This window comes from Prionailurus viverrinus, chromosome D4 (genome assembly GCF_022837055.1).
Source record: "Prionailurus viverrinus isolate Anna chromosome D4, UM_Priviv_1.0, whole genome shotgun sequence".
NCBI lineage: Eukaryota > Metazoa > Chordata > Mammalia > Carnivora > Felidae > Prionailurus > Prionailurus viverrinus.
Window position 1 is genome coordinate 91,729,974 of NC_062573.1, and position 20,315 is coordinate 91,750,288.

The window sequence follows — 20,315 nt, forward strand, 5'->3', positions numbered from 1 at the left end:
CACCCCTTGTCCTGTGCCCAGGTGCCCCTGGCCTCTTGCGCATCCTCTCATGGTGGGTGTGGGGATGAGATGAGCACTCAGGCCCCATCCGGACTAGACGGTGCTCCCACCGGAGCAGGGAGGGTCCTCGGCAGGCAGGAGCCCCACCGAGGGTGTCCCCAAGCTGGGGAACATAAGGACCTTGCCCCCCCCCGCCACCTCCCATTTGCAAATGGCCTGGCTGAGGCCCAGATGAGGCATGATCCTGGCCCTGGTCACACGGCAGGTCAGACCCACCCCAGGACCTTAGCACATGATGGGCTGCTTGTCCACAGTCACTCGGGGTATGATTCTAGCGCCTCTCTTTCCCCAGCACTTCCGTTGTCCCTTCTATCTGCCATGCTGGAAGGAGGAGGGCGTGTGCCAGCTCCGGGCATGTGAGGCACCTGGGAATGGAGTGAGCTGGGAGTCACCCGGGCATTCTACTGCCAGGGCCATTGGTCCCCCCTGGGGAGGCGGGCACCTCCTCCCTGCCAGCTGGGCTCCTGATGCACGAGCCACTGTGGACCCGAGCCATCTCCGGCAGCCCAGCAAGACTGGCACATAAGCAGGGGTCTCCCCACCTGCCCTCCCGGGGGGGCACTGTGCCCCCCGCCCCGGGGCCCCCTGAGCTCCAGGGACGGCTGGGGCCAGCACACAGGTTGAGTCTGAGGGCCCCTCTCCTCTCGACTCCCAGCCAAGCTCAGCCCAGAGTTCCTGAAAGGCGGTGCTCAGCCACCGTGAGGGCCATGGTGTCGTCGTCCAGTAAAACCTTCAAAAACAGGGCAACAGGTGTCTAGACCGGGGGTGAGAGAGGACTGGTCCGGGGACACTGGTGTGGGAACGCACGCACCCTGCCCTAAGCCACTGAGGCTGCATGCCCGGGGCCGTAGCCCCGCCTGGACCTTCCTGCGGCTGGCAGGAGAGCCTGGGAGGTGGCTCCCTGGCCTCTCCCACGTGGTGACCCGATGCCCTCCCCGGAGGGGCTGGGTTATTTCCCCGCGGCAGAGAAGCAAACATACCAACAGCGAGGGCTCGAGTCAAAGCTCCTGTCTCTGAGCTCAGCCCCTGAGGGAGCGGTCAGATGGGAACCTGGATCGCCCCCCGCCCCTCACACTTAGCCTCCCCCTACCCAGGACAGGCTGTGGGGGGAACACGTATCCCGGCCCAATCCAGGGCTCCGGGGCCAAACCGCGGAGCCCGGGGAAGCAGGCCAGGCCTTCTGGGAAGCCGTCTCCCCTCCTCTCCCTCGGGGTCCACTGGGCTTCCCCCAGACTCTCTCACGCGGGAGCCAGGCCTGCGTGTGAGCCGGGAGGCTACAGGTCTCCGGGTCTCCTCTGCCAGAGGCGCGCAAAACCCCGGAGGCCCAAGCTCCGCAGCCTGTGGTCTGGCGAGGGGGCCGAAGAGCTTTCCAAAGGCCATGTGAAACCCAAACATCTTCCCACGACTTCGACTTTATTAGCCTGACCTGTTCCAGCGCGGTCCACGGTGGGGCTGTGTACTATGTGAGCATCTGAAAGCAGCCGGGGCTCGCCAGGGACTGCCCCCTACCCCAGTGACCGTGTGGCTTCTGCGAGCGTCTGCGGGGACCCTTTCCTCCTTGTCCCCCGCACACCCGCCACCTTCTGCTCCCCAGAGAGTCAGGCATGCCGGGCAAGGCCGCATGGGCGGCCCCCGGGCTGCCTGGTGGGGGCCGAGATCCTGCTGGGGTGAGCCGGAGAGGTGACAGGGGAGGGACCGGGGACGGGGGCACGGGGCGGGACACACGCTTATCCTGGCCAGGAAGGCAGGGAGGAGGGTCACACAGGCAGATGTTAGAGAGCTCTGAAGGCCCAGAGAAGGGGTGCAGGGGAGTCACCCCCTTTAAAGACCCTGTGCGAGGCCCTTCCCCGGGGCCACAAGTGGAGAGAGCGGGGAGGCGGGAGCCACGTCCCAGTCACAAAGCAAGGACAGAGGCCACAAGGCAGGAGGGTCTGTCGGGCTCTCACCCGGCAACACGCTGCTCCTTCATGGACCTAGCGAACGACGTGCTCTTGGGGAAACTGAGGCAGGAGGTGGGGCTTCTGCATGGGCGAGGGAGGGCACCGATGTGAGACCCACCCCTCCCACGCCCTGCTTCTGCTCACCTATTTCACCAGCTGGTGGTGCTCAGAACGCTTTCCCGTGTGAGAAACAGGTCAAGGCAGGAAGAATTTGCTTCCTGGATTCCCTCCTCTGCCAGCCTCTGGGAAACGGACCATCCTGCCCAACGGCCTGGCCGCAGGGACCCAGCCAAGCTGGCACCCCTGCTCTCTGCCTTTAAACTGCGCCCGAGGCAGACAGTACTAAACAATACTCACTCTGTCCCTAATTCCAGATGCACCTGGAAACTCTCCAGCGGTGCTCTGCTCTGGACAGTCTGCTCGTGAGGCAGGCCTGGGGTACCAGGCAGATCCCTTTGCTTCCCTGCTTCTATACTGGGCTTACTAGGGGTTAACTACGCACCTTCTCAGAAGCTTCTAGAGGGCCACATGGCACGCTCCCTGAGCCCAAGACCTTGCAGCTTTGTTTTGGGGGGTAGGGGTGGACTAGAGGCCAGCCTCTGGTCAGTGACCATAGGACAGGCCCTCTGGGTCTCCTGTCCGCTCGGGTGGTATCTGTTTGGGGGGCGAGCAGCTCTGCACTAGGAGGGCGGGGAGGACCCCTGCTCTGGCCGGGTCCAGTCCTGGGCCAGGGCGGCGGGCCCCGTGGGGAGGGTCAGCGAGGGACGGAGCAGGTCTCAGCCTCCTGATGCACCGAGGCTCCGCCCCGCGGGGGGGTCAGTAGATTCCCTTCACCCTCTTGTTGTCAGGGTCGAAGGGAGACTTCAGGTGAGCCCGGGCAGGGTAGGCCACCCCCATCCGCTCCAGAGCATAGTCACCACTCTTCACAAAGTCCAGAGAGACCTGTTGCAGAACACGAGGGGGTGTGGGTCACCCGTTACCTGGCGGGTGCTGGGCTCCTATCTACCTGCTTCCCGGAGGGCGGGCTCGGCCTCACCTGTTCCCTCTGGGCGAACCCATCTCTGCGCCACGGGCCCTCCTCTGAACGCAAGAACAGCCCTGAGCCCATGGGAGCCCTGACTTGGACTTGACCGCCTGGGGCCCCAGCAGAGCCGCGGGCTGGCAGCCCGTGGGGACACCTCTAGCTGCAGAAAGTGTGGATCCCTGCGAAACCGGGGAACAGGAAAAGGACCGTGTGCCTAGACCCTGGGCACACTGGCTCCGCATGGGGATCCTGCCCTCTCAGTAGAGGGGCCGCACCCAGGGCCGGCCGTGGGCAAGGCACCGTGGGCTCTGCTCCTAGAGATCTCTTCTCTCCCAGCAATGCAGGACAGGCAGCCCGGGTCCCAGGACCCCCAGGGGCCCAGGGTGGGAGCCCCCTGCCCAGGCCTACCTGCCAGGCCCGGCACGTCCCTGGCACCCCTGCCTGGGCTGGTCTGACTCACACCCGCCTCCTCCTTGCTCGTTCTTCCAAGCGGATCTCCCTCTGGGGCCTCTGCTGGCCGCACGTGGGGGGAGCTGCAGCCTGGGGTCCTCCGAGTGTCTAAGGCTGAGGCTGGAAAGCTCAGCCCCGGCTGGGTGAGCATCTCAGCCCCCGCGGCCAGAGCCTTTCAGCGCCTCAGTTTCCCGGCTGCCACAGGGCTGGTGCAGACCTCCAGGGAGCAAGGCAAGCAGGCCCGGCCACAAAGGTGCTACGGCCGTGAGCTCCTCCCCCTCCTCGCTTGCGTCACGGCGTCCAGCCCATGCCACTGACACCCTTGTGACCAGCCAGCCAGCCAGGCAAGTGCTTCGAGCCCCCTCCCCGGGCTCTGACCCCTGCAGGCCCTCAATGGGCCCTTTCTCTGCCTCTGCGCCCCCTGCCGATGTGCAGGGAGGAGCCGGGCTCAGTGCGGGTCACTGGGGTTTGCAAATGGTCACGTGGCAAAATGTGTCTATGGCTGCACGTGTCCGTACGCGAGTACACGTGTGCGTACATGCGTGTGCAGGCACATGTGGGACGAGGAAAGAGAGGGGGGGAATGCGCTCTTGGGAGGATGAGGTCCAGGCCTCTGCTCTCCCTGGCGCCCACCCCAGCCTCGAGGTTTGGGTCTCTGGCTCCAGGAGCAGAGGGCGTTAGCCCTGGCCCAGAGCCTCTTTCTGACCAAGAGAAGCCTGGAGCTCCCAAAGTTGGATTTTTTCAGAGAGAAAATACAGAAGTAGCCACTGACCCCGCCAGAGACGCGGCCCCATCAACCGTGACCTCGCCGCGCCCGGTCGCCCAGGTCCAGCATGGCGAAGGGGTGCAGGCGGCCCTGGGGCGCTGACAGGGAGCCTGACGGGGAGCCGAGCTTCCCTGGGCAGAGCCAGGGTGGGGGGTGGGGCGGACTCACCGACTGGCCGCTGGGGTCCCGGATGTAGCCGTAGGCGAGGGTCTTGTCAACGGCAAACCCGAAGTCAGCCCTCCGGACGTGGCCTACCACCTGGCCGTTTCTCCAGATGGCCTCCAGGCCAAACATGGGCACTTTTCTGGAAGAAGCAAGAGAGAGCTGGGGCCCCGGAGCCCCCAGGGGGGAGACCCGCGCCCTGGGGCCTGGAGCCACCCCAGTGCCTGGCCCCCAGGTCGCCAGGCACAGCGTCCAAGCGGATGCCCGAACGAGAACAGACCGCTGCCGGGCCCTGACTTCTGCGTCTGCAGGGACAGACCCCGGGTATTTGGGAAAGGCCCGCCATTTAACTTGCTTTTCCTTGACTTCTGAATAATTGAAAGCCTTATGCCCCTGAGGCTTGTTTTACGGTGGTTCTTTCTCCACAGGACGCTGCATCATCTATCAAAAGGACTTTTCTTTAGTATGAATGCAGACTATAACATTTCTGAAAATTCAGAAGAGCAAACGCAGAGATTAGACTACAGTCACAGATGCTCCAGCGCCCGGAAGTGCCTGGCATATTTAGTGCAAATCTCTGCGGACTCGTGCCTCTGGGTGTTGGGTCGGTGTTTGTGGAGAGCCTGACGGGTGCCCGGGGCCGGCCGCCCCCCAGGAGAGGGTGGCGCAGCCGTGTGGATCCTGCCCTGGGCAAAGGCGTGGGGACGAGGCGTGGGGGCCTCTGGCTCTGGGCCCCGAGTGAATGAGGGAAGAGGGTGGGACAGACGGCGGTTCCGCGACAAACCCCTGCCCTTTTGTCCCACCCGGTCCTGTGGGGCACATGCTGTTTGCACGTGAGGAAACAGGCCGGGGTAGGGGGCATCCTGGCCGCGTCCTTCCTCAGGACCGGAACCGCCCTGGCTGCCTTGGTGGCCCTGCAGAGAACACCCGAGCAGGGCCGGAGGGCTGTGGCGGGTGCATCGGAGGCTCCCGGAGCCAGACAGACATCAGGCTGCAGGTGCTTCCCGGAGGGCCAGGTGGCAGAGGGGCTCCGCAGGGCTCTGCTCCGTCTACACCCCCAAACCGGAGCCTGGGCTGCTCCCCAGCAGGTGGACAAGCGGCGTGCGGGGGGGGCCGGTCTGACCGGAGCCCGGGGAGAAGCAGCAGGGCGATGACAAGCCACAGCTCGGCTCCCCCTCTGCCCCCCCTCGTGTCTCCTGACACTTCTGTTGACGGCTCCAGAAATCCGGGAGAATGGCCGCGTTCGTGGGAGCCTGTCAGCCGCAAATCAGCCAAGTCGAGCTGCCGCCCTGGAGACCGTTGCTACCCAGGTTCCCGCGAAGACACCAGCCTGGGACTGTCATTTCAGAGTCACCCCGCCCAGGTGGAATCCTGGGACAGCACGGGCCAGATCCCGAGGACATAACTGAGCCACCTGCTCAAAGCCCCCCGCTCCGGGGACAAGTGGAGGGGTCGGGTCCCCGGAACGGGCTCTCCTTCCTGCGGCTGGGTTACCCCGTCCCTTGGCACCCCAGGTCTCCAGGCCGCGGCCTGGCCTTCCCTCCACCATCTGTCGTGGGGGGGATTTAACCGGAACATGGTGAGAAGTCACCACACGGTGACCAGGAAGCTGGGCCCTCAGCCCGGGTCCACCCACGGGAGGTGGCCTGGCGGCACCTTTGTCTTTCAAAAGCTGTGTGTGAGGAGGGTGTGTCCCAGCCCCCCGGGTCCCCTCGGGCCCTGCTGACCCCATCCTACTGGACGGACAGACGGACAGACGCAGGACCACGGCCACTCACTCGTCCACCGTGAAGCACACCAGACGTCGGCGGAGGCCCTTGGCCCGCTGCTTCTCCAGGGCCTCCCGTCCCAGGAAGGGGACCGCTGACTTGAGCTTACAAGTGAAGGCCAAGCCCGCCTCCAGGGGGCTGTCGTCGGGGCGCAGGTCTGCGTGCCAGTGCCGGTAGCCTGCGGGGAGGACACCCTGGGGTCGGTGCCCAGCTGACGTGGGGGGCGGGCTCCTCCTAGACCTGCAGAAGGTCCCCTGGGCGAGGCCCCGGGAGCAGATGCCCCTTCCAGCCTCTGCCCTGCCGGTGAGCTGTCAGGCAGGGACCCGAGCAGCTCTGCCCTCACATCCTTCCAACCTCCCGGGGAAACCCAGGCACCCAGTCCAAATCCAGCTCCGGCCCCACCCCCCCAAGGCTGGGCAAGCACCCCTCCCCCTCGCCCTCCAAGTGCTGCTGTCAGGGACCCCAGCCCCGGCCCCAGGCCTGCGTGGAAGCCACGGTCTGTGGGCAGTGCAGGGGTTGGTGGGGGGAAGGCTGGGGAGGCCGACAGAAAGGGGCAGGCAGGAAGGGGAGTGGGGCAGGGAAGAAGCACAGGGGCCAACACCCACCCCCCCTGCCTGCAGCATGGCTCCGGGCAGCCTGGGGGCACCCTGTGGGCCCCACACACACCTTTCTCGATGCTCAGGGAGTCGATGGCCCGGTACCCGGCGTTGACGAGGCCGTGCTTGGTGCCTGCGGCCATCACAGCCCGGTACACGGGCACACAGGCTGGCTTGGGCACATGAAGCTCCCAGCCCAGCTCCCCCACGAAGGAGAGCCTCATGGCCCGCACCTGGGGGCACAGGGCACGACTCAGACCCAGGCTAGGGTCAGGCGACCCAGGTCGAGGGCCTACTGTCACCATTCTCACTAGCTGGCCCCGGCCCTGGCCGCCCAGCACCCAGGGATGGATGGGGTCTCCAAGGACAGAGCTCCAGACTGCTCTGGAAATCTCAAGGGGGAAAGAGGGGTGTCAGCACTGGGAGCAGGAGAAAGCGGACACACGGATCCCAGGCCTCACTCTTTTAAGTCACTGTGCACGTGTCCCGGGGCAGTCGTACCAAATGGCCACAGACCGGGGACTTAGAGGAGAAGTGTGTTCTCTCCCAGTTCTGGAGGCTTGAGGCCCCAAATCAAGGTGGCAGCACTCTGTGCTTCCCCCAGATGCTCTGGGGGAGGGTCCTTCCTGCCTCCTCCAGCCACAGGTGCTTCCTGGGCTGGTGGTCACATCCCTCCAGTCTCTGTGTCACACGGCTTCTCCTCTGTGTCTTCTCTACTTTGGTCTCTTATCAGGACACTTGTCCCTGGAGCCAAGATCCACCCTGGTCCTGGACGATCCTGTCTTAAGATTCTTACCTGAGTCACAACGTCAAAGACACTACGTCTAACTGAGGCCACACTCGGGTTCTGGGCGGGAGGCTAGGACGCAGGCACCTATTTTGGAGGCCACCATTCAGTCACCACAGCGACCTTCGGCAAGTCTCCTGGCCTCCCTCCGGCCTCCCTCTGGCCTCAATTTCGCCATCTGTAAATGGGATCAGGAGCCCGGCTCTGTCTGTTTTAAGAAGCTCTGAGGTCTGGGGCGCCTGGGGGGCTCCGTCGGTTAAGCATCCGACTTCGGCTCAGGTCATGATCTCACAGTTCGTGAGTTCGGGACCCGTGTTGGGCTCTGTGCTGACAGCTCAGAGCCTGGAGCCTGATTCGGATTCTGTGTCTCTCTCTTTCTGTGTCCCTCCCCAGCTTGCACTGTCTCTCTCTCTTTCTCTCTCTCTCTCAAAAATACACATCAATCAATCAATCACTTAGAAAAGAAGCTCTGGGGTCTGTCTGCGAGGGGGAGTTGCTGGGAGGTCGGTGGCCCAGCTCAGGGGCCACCGTGGCTGCACCCGATGGGTTCTGACACATCAAGAGGGGAAGCAGACAGGTGCTGAGTCGGCACTGTGGTTGCTCCCCGGCCTGGTCAGCCTTGGCCAGATGCTGGGCTCTGAAGACACACATAGCCTCTGCCCCCCCCCTCCCCACTCCATGCCCCGGCCTGGAGTCTTAGAAGGCCAGAGCCAGAAGCACAGGCCAGTTCTCTGGCAACCACGCTCAGGGTGGGCAAGTGTTGGGCAGGAAGGTGCCTGCCTGGGAGGGCCCGGCCCGGCTGGCAGGTGACAGAGCTTCCCGCTGCAGACAGGCCTTCCCGGAGAGCAGGGGCCAGGGCACCGAGCTGGAGCAGGTGCGCAGGGGAGGACAGAGAGAGAGGGGCATACAGTGGGGTCGAAAGGACCTTTGTGAGGACCACTTCAGTGACAGCTGGGCCCCAGGGGCCAGCAAGGGACTGTGCGTCCCCAACGCCCCAGAGAAGACAGTGCTGTTGACACAGTGTTCCCTGGGCCACGTTCTGCACACACATTCCATCACTGGAGCACTTCTCCCACATGGTGGCAGAGACCCATGTAAACAACATCCAGGGGATGATGCAAAAACAGAGGCCCAGAGGTGCCACGCGTCTCTGATGGAGCAGCTGGCCTCTGGGTACCAGGCTGGCGGCTGTGTGGGGGCCACAGCCAGCAGCGGGCAGCGCCCTGCCCGCTGGCCTGTGACCTGTCCTGTATGGTTGGTTTGCTTACTGGTCATTTACAACCCAGCCACAGTGCCTGCTTCCTGGCCTTCGGGCAAATCCTCGAGTCCACGGTGTCCCCGGGGGTAAGGCCTGAGCCCACAGCTCCAGGACCGTCCTTGTCACAAGAGGGACATGGAAAGTACAGCAAAGTGCAGAGCTCACGGGGAGGAAGGAGCCTACCCCATCGCTGCCGCGAGCCTGTGCGGCTCCGACTGGATTACTGTCTACACAGGAGGGGGCGGAGGCCACTCTCCCGAGCACAGACCCAGCTCCTTACAAACCTGACAGAGGTTTGTGACTTTAATCACATTGCTGCCGAGGGGTTGGATTCTGAAAGCTCTGGAAACAGTGAACATTTGCTCTGAGTTGCCATTTGCCCAGGCCTCTCAAGAAACTCACAATCGACACAGAAAACGTACTGTTGACATTTCCCCGCTTCCCTAGTGCAAGCCGTGGGCCCCTGACAAAGATTGCCTGTCAACGGGGTTCTAATTTTAGACAGCCCACGGAGGAGCTTGGGGCTCAAAGCCAATCTCATTTTGAAATAGGAAAAATCATTTTTAAAGCTCCCCCATTAATGGTCCAGGTTCGTGTCAGACACACACGGTCCCAGTTAAGTGAGAGGGTCAGGCCCTGGGGCTCCGTGATTTCATCGGGGGAAAGCCTCTTCCCAGCCTCTTCCACGGCTCCCAGGAACCCCACCCCCACCCCCCGCCCCACTCCCCGGGGCCAGGGGCCGGCTGCCTGGCTCTCTACTGCACCCTTGTGCTCAGGTTCAGCACACAGTAGGTGCTAAATAAATACTTCCCAAACGACGGAGTAAAACAGGGCCAGATGGGCCTCTGCTTCTGGCAAATTGAGGGAGTTTGGGGAAGCCCAGGTGCATCTCTAAGTTCACAGAATTGCTGGTTTTCAAGACATTTTGCATTTGTTTCCCCTGAAGCAGTGGATTTGGGGGAGGGGGTGCTCATTTCTTCCGAGCAGGGACACACAGTAAAGAGGAAAAGCCAAAAATGAAGATATCTGGGTCATGGGCCCTGGTCAGCCTCTCCTCCCTGCCTCAGTGCCCCCATCTGATAGATGGGAGAGGACAGTGCTTCTGATCATCGAGTTCAGGGGAAGCATGGTGCCTGGGACACAGTCACCTGCCAGCAAAGACTGGGTTGGACTGACTCCAAAAGCAAGCCCCAAACCGAGGCAAACCCCCTTGCAAAACAGAGCCCCACTCTCTTACAGGAGCCACAGGCCCTGGACGAAGTCACAAAATCATGGAAGGTCATCAGGAAGGACCTTAAATCAGGACCCTTCTCTCACCCTAAAGGCCCCCCAAGATACTGTTGGAATTAATAAACACAGGCTCAAAATCAACACACAAAAATCAATGGGGTTTTTATACCTTAGCAATGAACAATCCAAAAAGGAAATTTTTACAAAACCCCATTTATAATAGTATCAAAAAGAACAACATACTTAAAAAGAAACCTAACTATGGAGGTAAAAGACGTCTACACCGAAGACTACCAAACTTTGCCGAAAGAAACGAAAAAAGGTATGAATAAATGGGAAGACATCCCATGTTCATGGATTGGAACACAGTATCATTATATCAATACTACCCAACGTGATGTGCAGATTCACTGTATCCCTATCAGAATCCCAGGGACACTTTTTGCAGAAAAGAAAAATCCATCCTAGCATTCATACAGAATCTCAAGGGACCTCAAACAGCCAAAGCAATCTTGAAAATGAGCAAGGCTGCAAAACTTGCAGTTCCTGATTCCAAAACTAACTACAAAGCTCCCATAATCGAAAAGCGTGTGGTACTGGCATAAAATCAGGCAAACAAACCGATGGAATAGAAAAGTGGGCCCAGAAATAAACCTTCACGTGTGTGGCCAAACGATCTCCAGCAAGGCTGCCAAGACCACTCAATGGGGAAGGGACAGTCTCTTCATCAAACGTGTTGGGAAAACTGGACCTTCACATGCGGAAGAATGAAGCCGCATTTGCGCCATATACGAACATTAACTCAAAATGGATTAAAGACCTCACTGTACGTCTTAGAACTGTAAAACTCCCAGGAGAAACAGGGGAAAGTTTCATGACATTGGACTTGGCAATGATTTCTTGCATATGACACCAAAGGCACAGGTAACAAAAAGCAAAATTAGTCAAATGGGGGCTACGTCAAACACGAAAATGTCTGTGCATCGAAGGAAACAGCCAACAGTGAAAAGACAACCTACAGAGAGGGAGGAAATATTTACAAATCATATATGTAATAAGGGGTTAATAACAAGCATACATAAAGAACCCCTACAACTCAACACCAACAAAACAACCCGACTGAGAAACGAGGAAAGGATAAACAGAACTGGGGTCTATCCATACAATGGAATATTATCATCCAATAAAAGGAAGATTTTGACACCTGCTACAACACGGATGAACCTTGAGGCCATCGTGCTAAGTGAGATAAGCCAGACACAAAAAGGCAAGTCCTATATGATTCCACTTCCATGGAATTAAACTAGTCACACTCATAGAGACGGAAGGTAGCTGGTGGTTACCAGGAGCTGGGGACAGGGCAAATGGGGGTTGTTGTGTAACTAATATGGAGTTTCAGTTTTGCCAGATGAAAAAGTCCTGGAAATCTGTCGCACAACAATGTGAATCCAGTTACTACTACTCAACTACATGCTTAAAAAAGGTTGAAATGGTAAGAACAGAACCAACACCCTTTTCTCCATGGATGGGCACCTAAAGCCCAGGGGGACTGGGGGACTGCTTTCTTAATGTTTTGGGTGCCAGGAGCAAGGGCAGGCACCATGGTGGCCGAGAGCGTGAGCTCGGGTTTAACTCTGAGTCCCCAGGGGCGCCTGGGCGGCTCAGTCCGTCGAATGTCCGACTCTTGATTTCCGCTCAGGTCGTGATCTCACAGTTCGTGGGACTGAGCCCTGCGTTGGGCAAAGCGTGGAGGTTGGCTTAGGATTCTTTCCCTCGTCCTCTCTCTCTCTCTCTCTCTCCCCCTGCTCCTCCCCCCTCAAAAAAAAAATAAACTTTAAAAAAAAAATAAGTAAATAAAAAGTCCCCTGGTGACTGATGTCCCTCTGAGTCTCTTCTGCAAGCCCAGGATGATAACAGTATGTCCTTCTTGGGGCACCTGGGAGGGCTCAGTGGGTCAAGGGTTCCACTTTGGCTCAGGTCACCATCTCTCGGTTTGTGGGTTCGAGCCGCCGTCTCGGCTCAGATCAAAGGCCACGCAGGGGCCCCCGGGCAGGGGAGGCCACGTGGCTCCCGTGGGATGCCCTGGGCACGTGCGTCACCAGAACAAGCCCGGAGTGTGCCTTTCCGGGTAAATATCGCAGGAGGGCTCCGGCAGCTGTGCCCACAGACTCAGGCCAGCATGTCCAACCTTTTCAGATCACATTAGCTCATGGCAGTCTTACAAGTTTCCAGGCATCTGGTTGTGTAACAGCACCCCCAACACCCCATGCACATCCTCCCAACTCAGCCATCTCTTACATAAATGAGGATTCCCAGGGACCCTGGAGGCAGGGGGTGGGCAGAGATCAGAGCATGGGCGGCCCTCTGCAGGGGCCTGAAGTCCTGAACCCCCAGGAAAAGGGGAGAGAATGTTGGCGACAGGTTCAAGGATCTTCATTTTTCAACCTCCCTGGAGGCTCCCAAGACATCCTCGATTCTAATAATGATCTATCTGCAGGGGGGATGTGCAATTTCCCCCAGCGGTCTGGTCCAGAAGGCTGGGTGTGCAGTGGGGGTGGTGGCTCTGGGGAAGGTGATTATGGTAACGAAGAGAGTGGTGATGGCAGGAGTTGGGGGGCGTGGTGAAGGGGGTGGGGGTGGGGGGGTGGGAGAGGATGTTTGCAAACCAATTTCCAAGAATAAGGATAAATAAAAGGTATGATGCTCAAATCACACGTCAAAAACTTGACCTTCAGGGCGCCTGGGTGGCTCAGTTAAGCGTCCGACTCTTCATTTCGGCTCAGGTCGTGATCTCACGGTTCGTGAGTTTGAGCCCCACATTGGGCTCCGCACTGACAGTGTGGAGCCCGCTTGGGATTCTCTCTCTCCCTCTCTCTCTGCCCGCCCCCCCTCCCCCATGTGCACGCTCTCTCTCAAAATCAATCAGTCAACAACAACAAACGGGTGATATTAAAAATAAGAAGAAGAAAACTTGACCCTTTCTGAGGATCTGAAAAGCTCCACAGAAGCTGTCCGACCCTCGGGGTCCTTCTTCCAGGCCCCCGGAAGGCCAGATGCGCCGCAGACCCTACCCCCTGTGCTCCTTAGTGGAAAGCACACCTCGCCAGCCAGCCGCCCCTGGAACCGCAGATTTCAAGCCACCCTGGATAGTCCCTGAGCTGTCTACACCACAGAGCACAGTAGAGCGAGAACACCACTCATTCCCTGCAGAGAAAGGACAGAGCCCTACCCCAGGGGAGCTTCCAGAACCTCTGAAGCTCCTGCCCCGGACGCCATCCAGACGCGTCTTCACCTCACGCTTTCACAGCAAGAAGCCACCCGGTCCCCCAGGGGGTGCCTTGAACAGTGGCTGTGGCCACACGGCGGCTTTCTCCACCACACCCACGGGACCCGCCCCCCGCCCCCCTGGCTTCCCAGAGCCACGGACAAATCTGGGCATGTTGTGCGAGGTGACTTCTTAGGCAGCCGCTAAAACCCCGCTGTCAAATGAATACAGGCTCTGAGAAGCTACGGGCAGCTCTGTGTGAAGGCCCGAGCCCCCGACTGTGCGCGTAACGCGTGCAGGTGGGGAGAACATTCCATCCCGAGCTAATCGAATCCCAGCGCTGCCACGGCGAGCCCTTCACACCGTCGGGAGGAGAAATCCAATTTCCTTTTGACCTGAAATTAATTTTCAGAAGACAATCACTTTATCACTGTGCCTCGTGACGGGCCTCGTGACGAGCTTCCAGAGGGGGCCCCCCGTCCTCGGCCGAGGCGCCAGGAACACCACGTCTCCCCCGGTAACCACGCTGGGAGAGTGCTTCCCACTGGGACCCTCGCTGGCCTCGAGGCCAACATGTGAAGGCAAGGACATCTGGTCAGTCTCCTGCCAAGGAGACGCTTCCCTCCTCCCTGCCCTTCCTCTAGGAATGCGAGGCTCAGGGAAGCTGGGGGCCCGAGATCTTGGGGAGTTGTTGCAAAACCAGGACGCGGCTCAGCCGGGGTCGTCGACCCGTCTGTCGGCCGTGAGTGTGGGTCACGGCGGGCGGTGGCAGGGTCCCGCTCTGGCCCAGCACCTCTTCACGCGGAGGGATGTGGCGTCGGTACGTGCTGAAGCCAGGGCAAGATATTATCTGGGAGAATATGAAATCCCCCTGGATTCAGAGAGAGTTCAGGCTGTCTGGACAGACTTGCAGGGCAGCCCAGAAAGGATTTTAGACACCGTCCAGGCTTCGTGCTACAGGTGAGGAAACCGAGGCCAGGCGAGGTGGTCCCAGAAGGCCGGGGCAAGACTAGAGGCTCCCAGCTCTGTTGAGCACTGGGGTGACTTTGTCCCCGAACCCTCGGGTTCTATGCTGACCCAGCTCCCGCCCCTCCCCCCCCCGCCCCCCCTGCCTGTGAGGCCACCACGGGGCCGAGGGCAGCTCAGGTCCCGCAGCCTGAGGCCCGGCCAGCGGCTGACTTCCCCACTCCCCTTCCTGGACAGTGGATGGGGAGGCCACTGCACCCTAGGCTTGGACCATCCTGGAACAGGGGGCCTGGGCCATTCTGAGGTCAGCAAACCCCGTCACATCACCACTAGGGAACCTCAGCCTTTGCTCCGTGTGGCCCACACCTCCATCGCCCCGGGGAGGGGATAGCCGGAGGTGGGATTTCGGCACGTCTGGGGCCCCAGCTGGGCACCAACCTACCCCACCCTCGTCGCACCCGTCGAATGTTCTTGCCCTGTTTCTGTCATGTCTAGGAGCGGGCCCACCAGGCCCCCTGGGGGACTCCCAGCCCCTAGGGCAGGATGGGGTCCTCCCAGTAGGCCACAGGCCAGGCTGCAGTGACCTCACCTCCAGGCTGTTTGACGTGACCTCCAGAGCAGCAGGGAGGAGGAGGGACCGGAAGAGGGCTGTGTGACACAGCCAGGCGCCAGGCAGACTCTGGGCTCTGCACTCGCCCAACTGCTCAGCCCCCTAAAGGCCCCGCAGCATCCAAGGACACACACACACACACACACACACACACGAGTGACCCCGCGGGACATGAAATCCATGTGCTTGGAGACTGGCCGCTCTTCCTAAGGAGTGAGGCAGCGTCCCCCTGCCCTGGGCGCTGGCTGTCACGTCCCCTGTAGGAGCCGCTATGCGCTTCTAGCCAGGCAGTGGAGAGAAAGAAGCCTGTGCTGGTCACCCCCAGGGTGTGTGCTCCTTTCGTCCTGCCAAGGGGGTCAGGGGGCCGTGGGATGAGGGACCCCTGTCCCGGGGCCGGGCCCCTCCCCAGCTGAGAGGCCCGAGTCCCCTCGCTTGCCCTGCCACAACTCCATCCTCCCTCCTGGGAACCTGTTCCTGGGACCTTCCTCGCCGCCATGTCAGCTGCCCGGGGCGTGACCAGGCCCCGTCTCCAATGCAGGCGGGGCTGTGCTGCTGAGTCCTTTCTGCCCCCACCCCCACCCCAGCTAGGCTGTGAGCCAGGCTGTGGAGGAGGGAGGGGCGCATCCCAGGGCCTCCGGGTCCGGCTTACGGCCGGCCCGGCACCCGTGAGGGGGTTGCTCCCAGCCAACAAGCCCGGAATTAATTCTAGAGCCAGGTGGGGGCGCAGGGGCTGGGTGGTAGAGGGCACAGGTGCGGGGAGGAAGGTCAGCATCGGGACTAGATGCTGCGGTTTGGTCAGGACTCAGAGGAGAACCCGAATTGACCAGTGTGAGCTGAGGATGCCAGTCTCTCGCAGGCGGGACCCGGCTTGGCAAGCTCTGAACTTCTGCGCCCCTCCCACCAGAGGCCTAGGACAGCGCGGGGCACGGGGAGGAGACAGAAGCTACCAAAGGACCCCACCATGGAGTGACCCAGCGGGCCCGGACTGTGTACCTGGGACACCTCTGGGTCTGGGTCTGGTTCCGGTTCTGAGGGACCCGCCGTAGGTCAACGATCAGAGTCCTAATAGGGCCACCGTCAAGGGGAGCTCATCCCCAGGCTATTCCCAAGCACGACGCTGCTCAAGGAGCCGAGAGACGACCACAGGGGTTTTCAAAGTGGCTCCTGGAGAATGTTTAAAGGGACTGGAACACTGTCACCGCCGTCATCAGAGAAGAAACCTGCGCACACATGCTGTCTTCTGTTTTAAACCTTACAGACGCAGGTCGGGGAAAGCAGATGCGATGTCAACCTGTTGACCTCGGCTCTGCCGGGGGCAGAGTCACAGGGACCTCCGTGTCCTTGCTCTCGGGTTACAAACGTCCCCAGTATCTACAGTGAGACGCGGTGCCCACCATCCCCTCAGCCGGACTCCGGCAGGCGGGCTCTGGGCTGGCACCTCGTGCGAGGCCCCTGCTCACGCACCAGCCACCCCCCGGGCCAAGGGCGGAGGGAAGACAGACAGGTCCAAGGTCACACTCAAAGGGGTCACGCTAGAAGGGAGCGCTGACTCCAGGCCCCTCTCCTTCTTAACCACCACACCGAACGTTCATTCATAAAGTAATAAAACACTTTTTGACAAAACCAGGAGGTCGGTTCCAGAGGAGACAGGGAGAAGCCGCCCCATCGGTGTCCTGTGCCTGGACCCGGGCATCCCATGACACCCTCACCTTGTGTCTGGCCTCTGTTACCCTAGGGAGGGGGGTCATCCCGGAGTCTGGCCCCGCTTCCCCTCGGCCCGAGACCTGACCCAGCCCGGCTCCCCGGCCCTGCCGGCCAAAGTGCAGCCAGACGGCCACGGGCCAGACCTAGGGAGGCAGCCAGGGCTGAGAAGGGCCGGCCCCCGGGGCGGGAGACGGCTGAAGTACACTGGCCAAGAACAAGCCCCAGGTGCCTCGTTGGAGCTGCCTGGGCTGGGAAGGGAAGTGCTCCCACCTGGTGCTCTCCCCCACTCCCCCACCCCAGCCACACGCGGGCCGAGCGGACACCAAGCCTCTCAACTCCCCGAGCCAGAACCCAATCCCAGATGGGGCTGGACGCTGCATGGACCCCATGGGGGCCCACAGCCCAGCTGCCGTCGAGGCCCGCTGGATGCCTGCCGGGGGCCTGGGTCGAGCTGTGCCGCTTTCTCTTTTTTTTTTAATATTTTTTTTTCAACGTTTTTTAATTTGTTTTTGGGACAGAGAGAGACAGAGCATGAACGGGGGAGGGGCAGAGAGAGAGGGAGACACAGAATAGGAAACAGGCTCCAGGCTCCGAGCCATCAGCCCAGAGCCCGACGCGGGGCTCGAACTCACGGACCGCGAGATCGTGACCTGGCTGAAGTCGGACGCCCAACCGACTGCGCCACCCAGGCGCCCCAAGTGTGCCGCTTTCTCAAAGCACCCACCCTCTCTGGTCCTGGCAAGCAGCTCTGCACAAAGGAGGCAGGAAGCAAGCTAGACAGAGTAGACAGAGACCCCTCCCCCTCAGCTTCCTGTCCCTCAACTCCGCCTCCAGGGAGTGAAGGCCAGTGCTCCCCTGCTCTGCACACGCGCCTTTGTCCCCATCCTCTCTCTGGCGGCCTCCTCAGGACCCAGTGCTAACAGGACCCAGGTTGAGCCCCGAACTCCAGCCCCCCTGCAGGCCAGGATCCCACTCTTCCACGACCCGGACGAACATGGAGGCAGAGGGAAGGGAGAGGTGCACCCCCCGCCCGGCTGTCCATCCACCCCCACCCCACCCCCCAGCCCCCGCCTGACGGCCCTGTCCATTTCGTGGACGCGTATCTGTGTGCTTTAATGCTTCACTAGCTGAGGGCCGGGGGCGCTCTGCCCAATCTCTCTGAGCTCAGTTCCCTACATCATGAGCTGCCGTAGGGCCTGGGCCAGCGCACCTGGCCGTGACCCTGACCGCCACGCGGGATAATCCCAGACTAGCTGTTCTCCCTGGGCGATTCTGCCCCCTGGGGACCCTGGGTCGCGTCTGGACACATTTGTGGTGGTCACTGCTGGGGACGCTCCTGGCATCGAGTGGGTGGAGGCCAGGGGTGCCCCTCAGGCCAGCCTCCGGCCTCCCGAACGTCCACAGTGCTGAGGCTGAGGAGCCTCGTAATGGAACCTTTGGGTACTCGTGAGCATTAAGTGGGACCCGCGCACGCCATGTGCTCAGAACGGGGCCTGGTGCCCAGCAAGCCCCCGGCAAATAGTGGCCGAGGCTCCCTTTACTGTCTGCTCCCTCCCTCGGCCTCGGGGAGTCAGAACGGAGCCCAGGATGCTTCATTTCCAACAAGGACGCTGAGGCGCCAGGAAGGGACGTGCTGGCCCAGAGCTGGACCCGGCCCTGGTCCCCCCTGCCCACCGCCCCCACCCGCCGTGGTCTCCGAAGAAACCTCCTGCCAGAGCCGGGTCCCACAGAGCCCCGACACCGGCCACAGTGCCGGAAGCCTTGGGTCCCGGGACTCGCACTTTCTGGAACCGGGAGCAGCTGGAGAGGAGCACCCACACACATCCACAATGCCACGTGGGCGCGGGGTGGGGGGTGGAGAACGCCAGGGAAGGCCAAGTGCCTCCCCAAAGGCCACGGAGCCCAGCCACGGTAGCAAACCGCTCTGCTGTCCCCAGTCCTGTCGTTTCCAACGCGGTGGAGGAAGTACGGGCCACCCTGACCCGAGAGGACATGATGCCCCGTGCCTCTGACGAGGGGACGCTGAGGGCGGCTGTGTGGGTGTCGAGGGTGTCTTTCCTGGTGGAAGCTTGGGGGTGAGCCCCCCCAGCATGTGCGGGGCACTGGGCAGAGCACCGGTGAGGCCTGACTTGGACCCATCACCCCTCTGGAGTCCGAACAGCCCGTGGGCAGGACCATCTAAGTCCCCACGGCGAAGTGGGGCACAGAGGCTCCCAAGCCCGGGCCCCAGGCACCCTGCCGCCACCCACGACCCAGGAGAGGCCGCCCGTTGGTACCTACCAGGTGCCCGGCGGCTCTCACCAGCTTGTGGGTGGAGAAAGGAAAAGCCTCATCGCTCAGGTCTGCGTCCAGCACCTCCTGGAGAATGGCCCGGCTGTGGGCAAGAACAAAGTCGGCTGGTCAGTCAACAAACTCTTGCTGAGCACTCGTGGGCGCGGGCTCTGGGCCAGGAAGGCACTGGGGACAGAGCAGTGAGCAGGACGAGTCCCCGTCGCCGTGACTCAGACGGACAACGGACAGGTATTAGTAACAGCACACCAAGGGAAGCACCTGCCAAAAATCCAGTCCGCAAGAAAGCCCGTTCAGCGGGAACGATGATGGGCGGTGAGCCCAGCCCGGGTAGGGACCAGACTCACCCGAGCTCCTGGGGCAGTGGCCTGACCATCTAACGCCCCCAAGTGCCCCCCAAGTCCCAGGGCAGGAGCCTAGTTTGCGAGTTCCCTGAGGGCAGGGGCTGCCCTCCTCACCTCCCGCACCCCAGCACCGGCACCCGGGAGTCCGGCTCTCGTGCTTGATGGGTTACCTGAGAGCTCGCTGGGCCCAAAGCTCTCACAACCCATGGAAACCTTCACTTCTTGGGCCCCTTGCCCCCTTGTCTCCCTCCAGGACTTCGTTCACTCCTTCCTGCACTCCTCGGCATTGCCACCCGGGTGCCCTGCCCCTGGTTAAGCCTTTGTCATCCTTCAGGTCTTGGCTTGGCTGCCACCTCCTCCAGGAAGCCCTCCCCGACTCCCTGAATCTGAGGCTCTGATACATCTGACAGGGCACCTCTCACATGGCTTGTCCTTGCTCCTGTCCCAACGTGCCCGGCACAGAGGGCACACGGTAAATGGAATTGAGTGACAACAGCCTGGCTCTGCACCCCAGGGTGGGCTCCCCGTTGGCAGGAGACAGCTCCCCGTGGGGGTACCAGCGGGTGCTGGGGCTGCTGGGTACCGCTGCTCAGAATGCTTGCGGCCCACCCTAATTCCCGCCCCCACGGTGCTGGAGCTGCCCACCCACACCGGCCCGAGATGCCTAGCACGCTGCAGGCTGCGAGTGCCTTATGTAACACACACCCCCGGCCCCCACGTGCTGCCAGCCCCCAGAGAGCCCACCTCCGGTCCTCGAGGAGCACGGCCCCTCCGTAGCTCTGGGGGGTGGCCGGCGTCTTCCCTGCCTGCTTCCCGGCAGGGGCGGGAGCCTGGAGCTGCCGCCCTGGGCCGGGCCGAGGGTCTGTAGGGGGTCAGCAGGCACCAATCTACCTAACGTGGGCGGGGGCGCAGGAGGCTGTCCCTCCACGAGAGGGACAGCATGTGGCGCTGGAGGGCACGGGCCAGAGACGCAGGTTCAAGTCCCGGCTCCCCTGCTCACCCCTGGCCTCCCCCTGCCTCCCCATCCTCTGCGGGGGGGGGGGGGGGGCACTGATGTCACCTCCCAGGACCCCGGTGGGGAATCGGCGAGAAAGC

At 61.5% G+C, this 20,315-nt stretch overlaps 1 protein-coding gene across 2 annotated transcripts in view; it reads right to left on the reverse strand.

Annotated features, from left to right (window-relative positions):
• Positions 1–1,452: 1,452 nt before the first annotated feature.
• The window catches only part of SARDH (sarcosine dehydrogenase), a 60,676-nt gene continuing 41,813 nt past the window's right edge, over positions 1,453–20,315 (reverse strand). For both annotated transcript variants that reach the window (XM_047829396.1, XM_047829395.1), the window contains 5 exons: positions 18,868–18,961; positions 6,838–7,000; positions 6,181–6,349; positions 4,409–4,544; positions 1,453–2,942 (listed from right to left, as the gene is read on the reverse strand). In XM_047829396.1, coding sequence (XP_047685352.1) covers positions 2,817–2,942; positions 4,409–4,544; positions 6,181–6,349; positions 6,838–7,000; positions 18,868–18,961 — 688 coding nt within the window. In that variant the 3' untranslated portion in view covers positions 1,453–2,816. The remainder of the gene's footprint in view (positions 2,943–4,408; positions 4,545–6,180; positions 6,350–6,837; positions 7,001–18,867; positions 18,962–20,315) is intronic.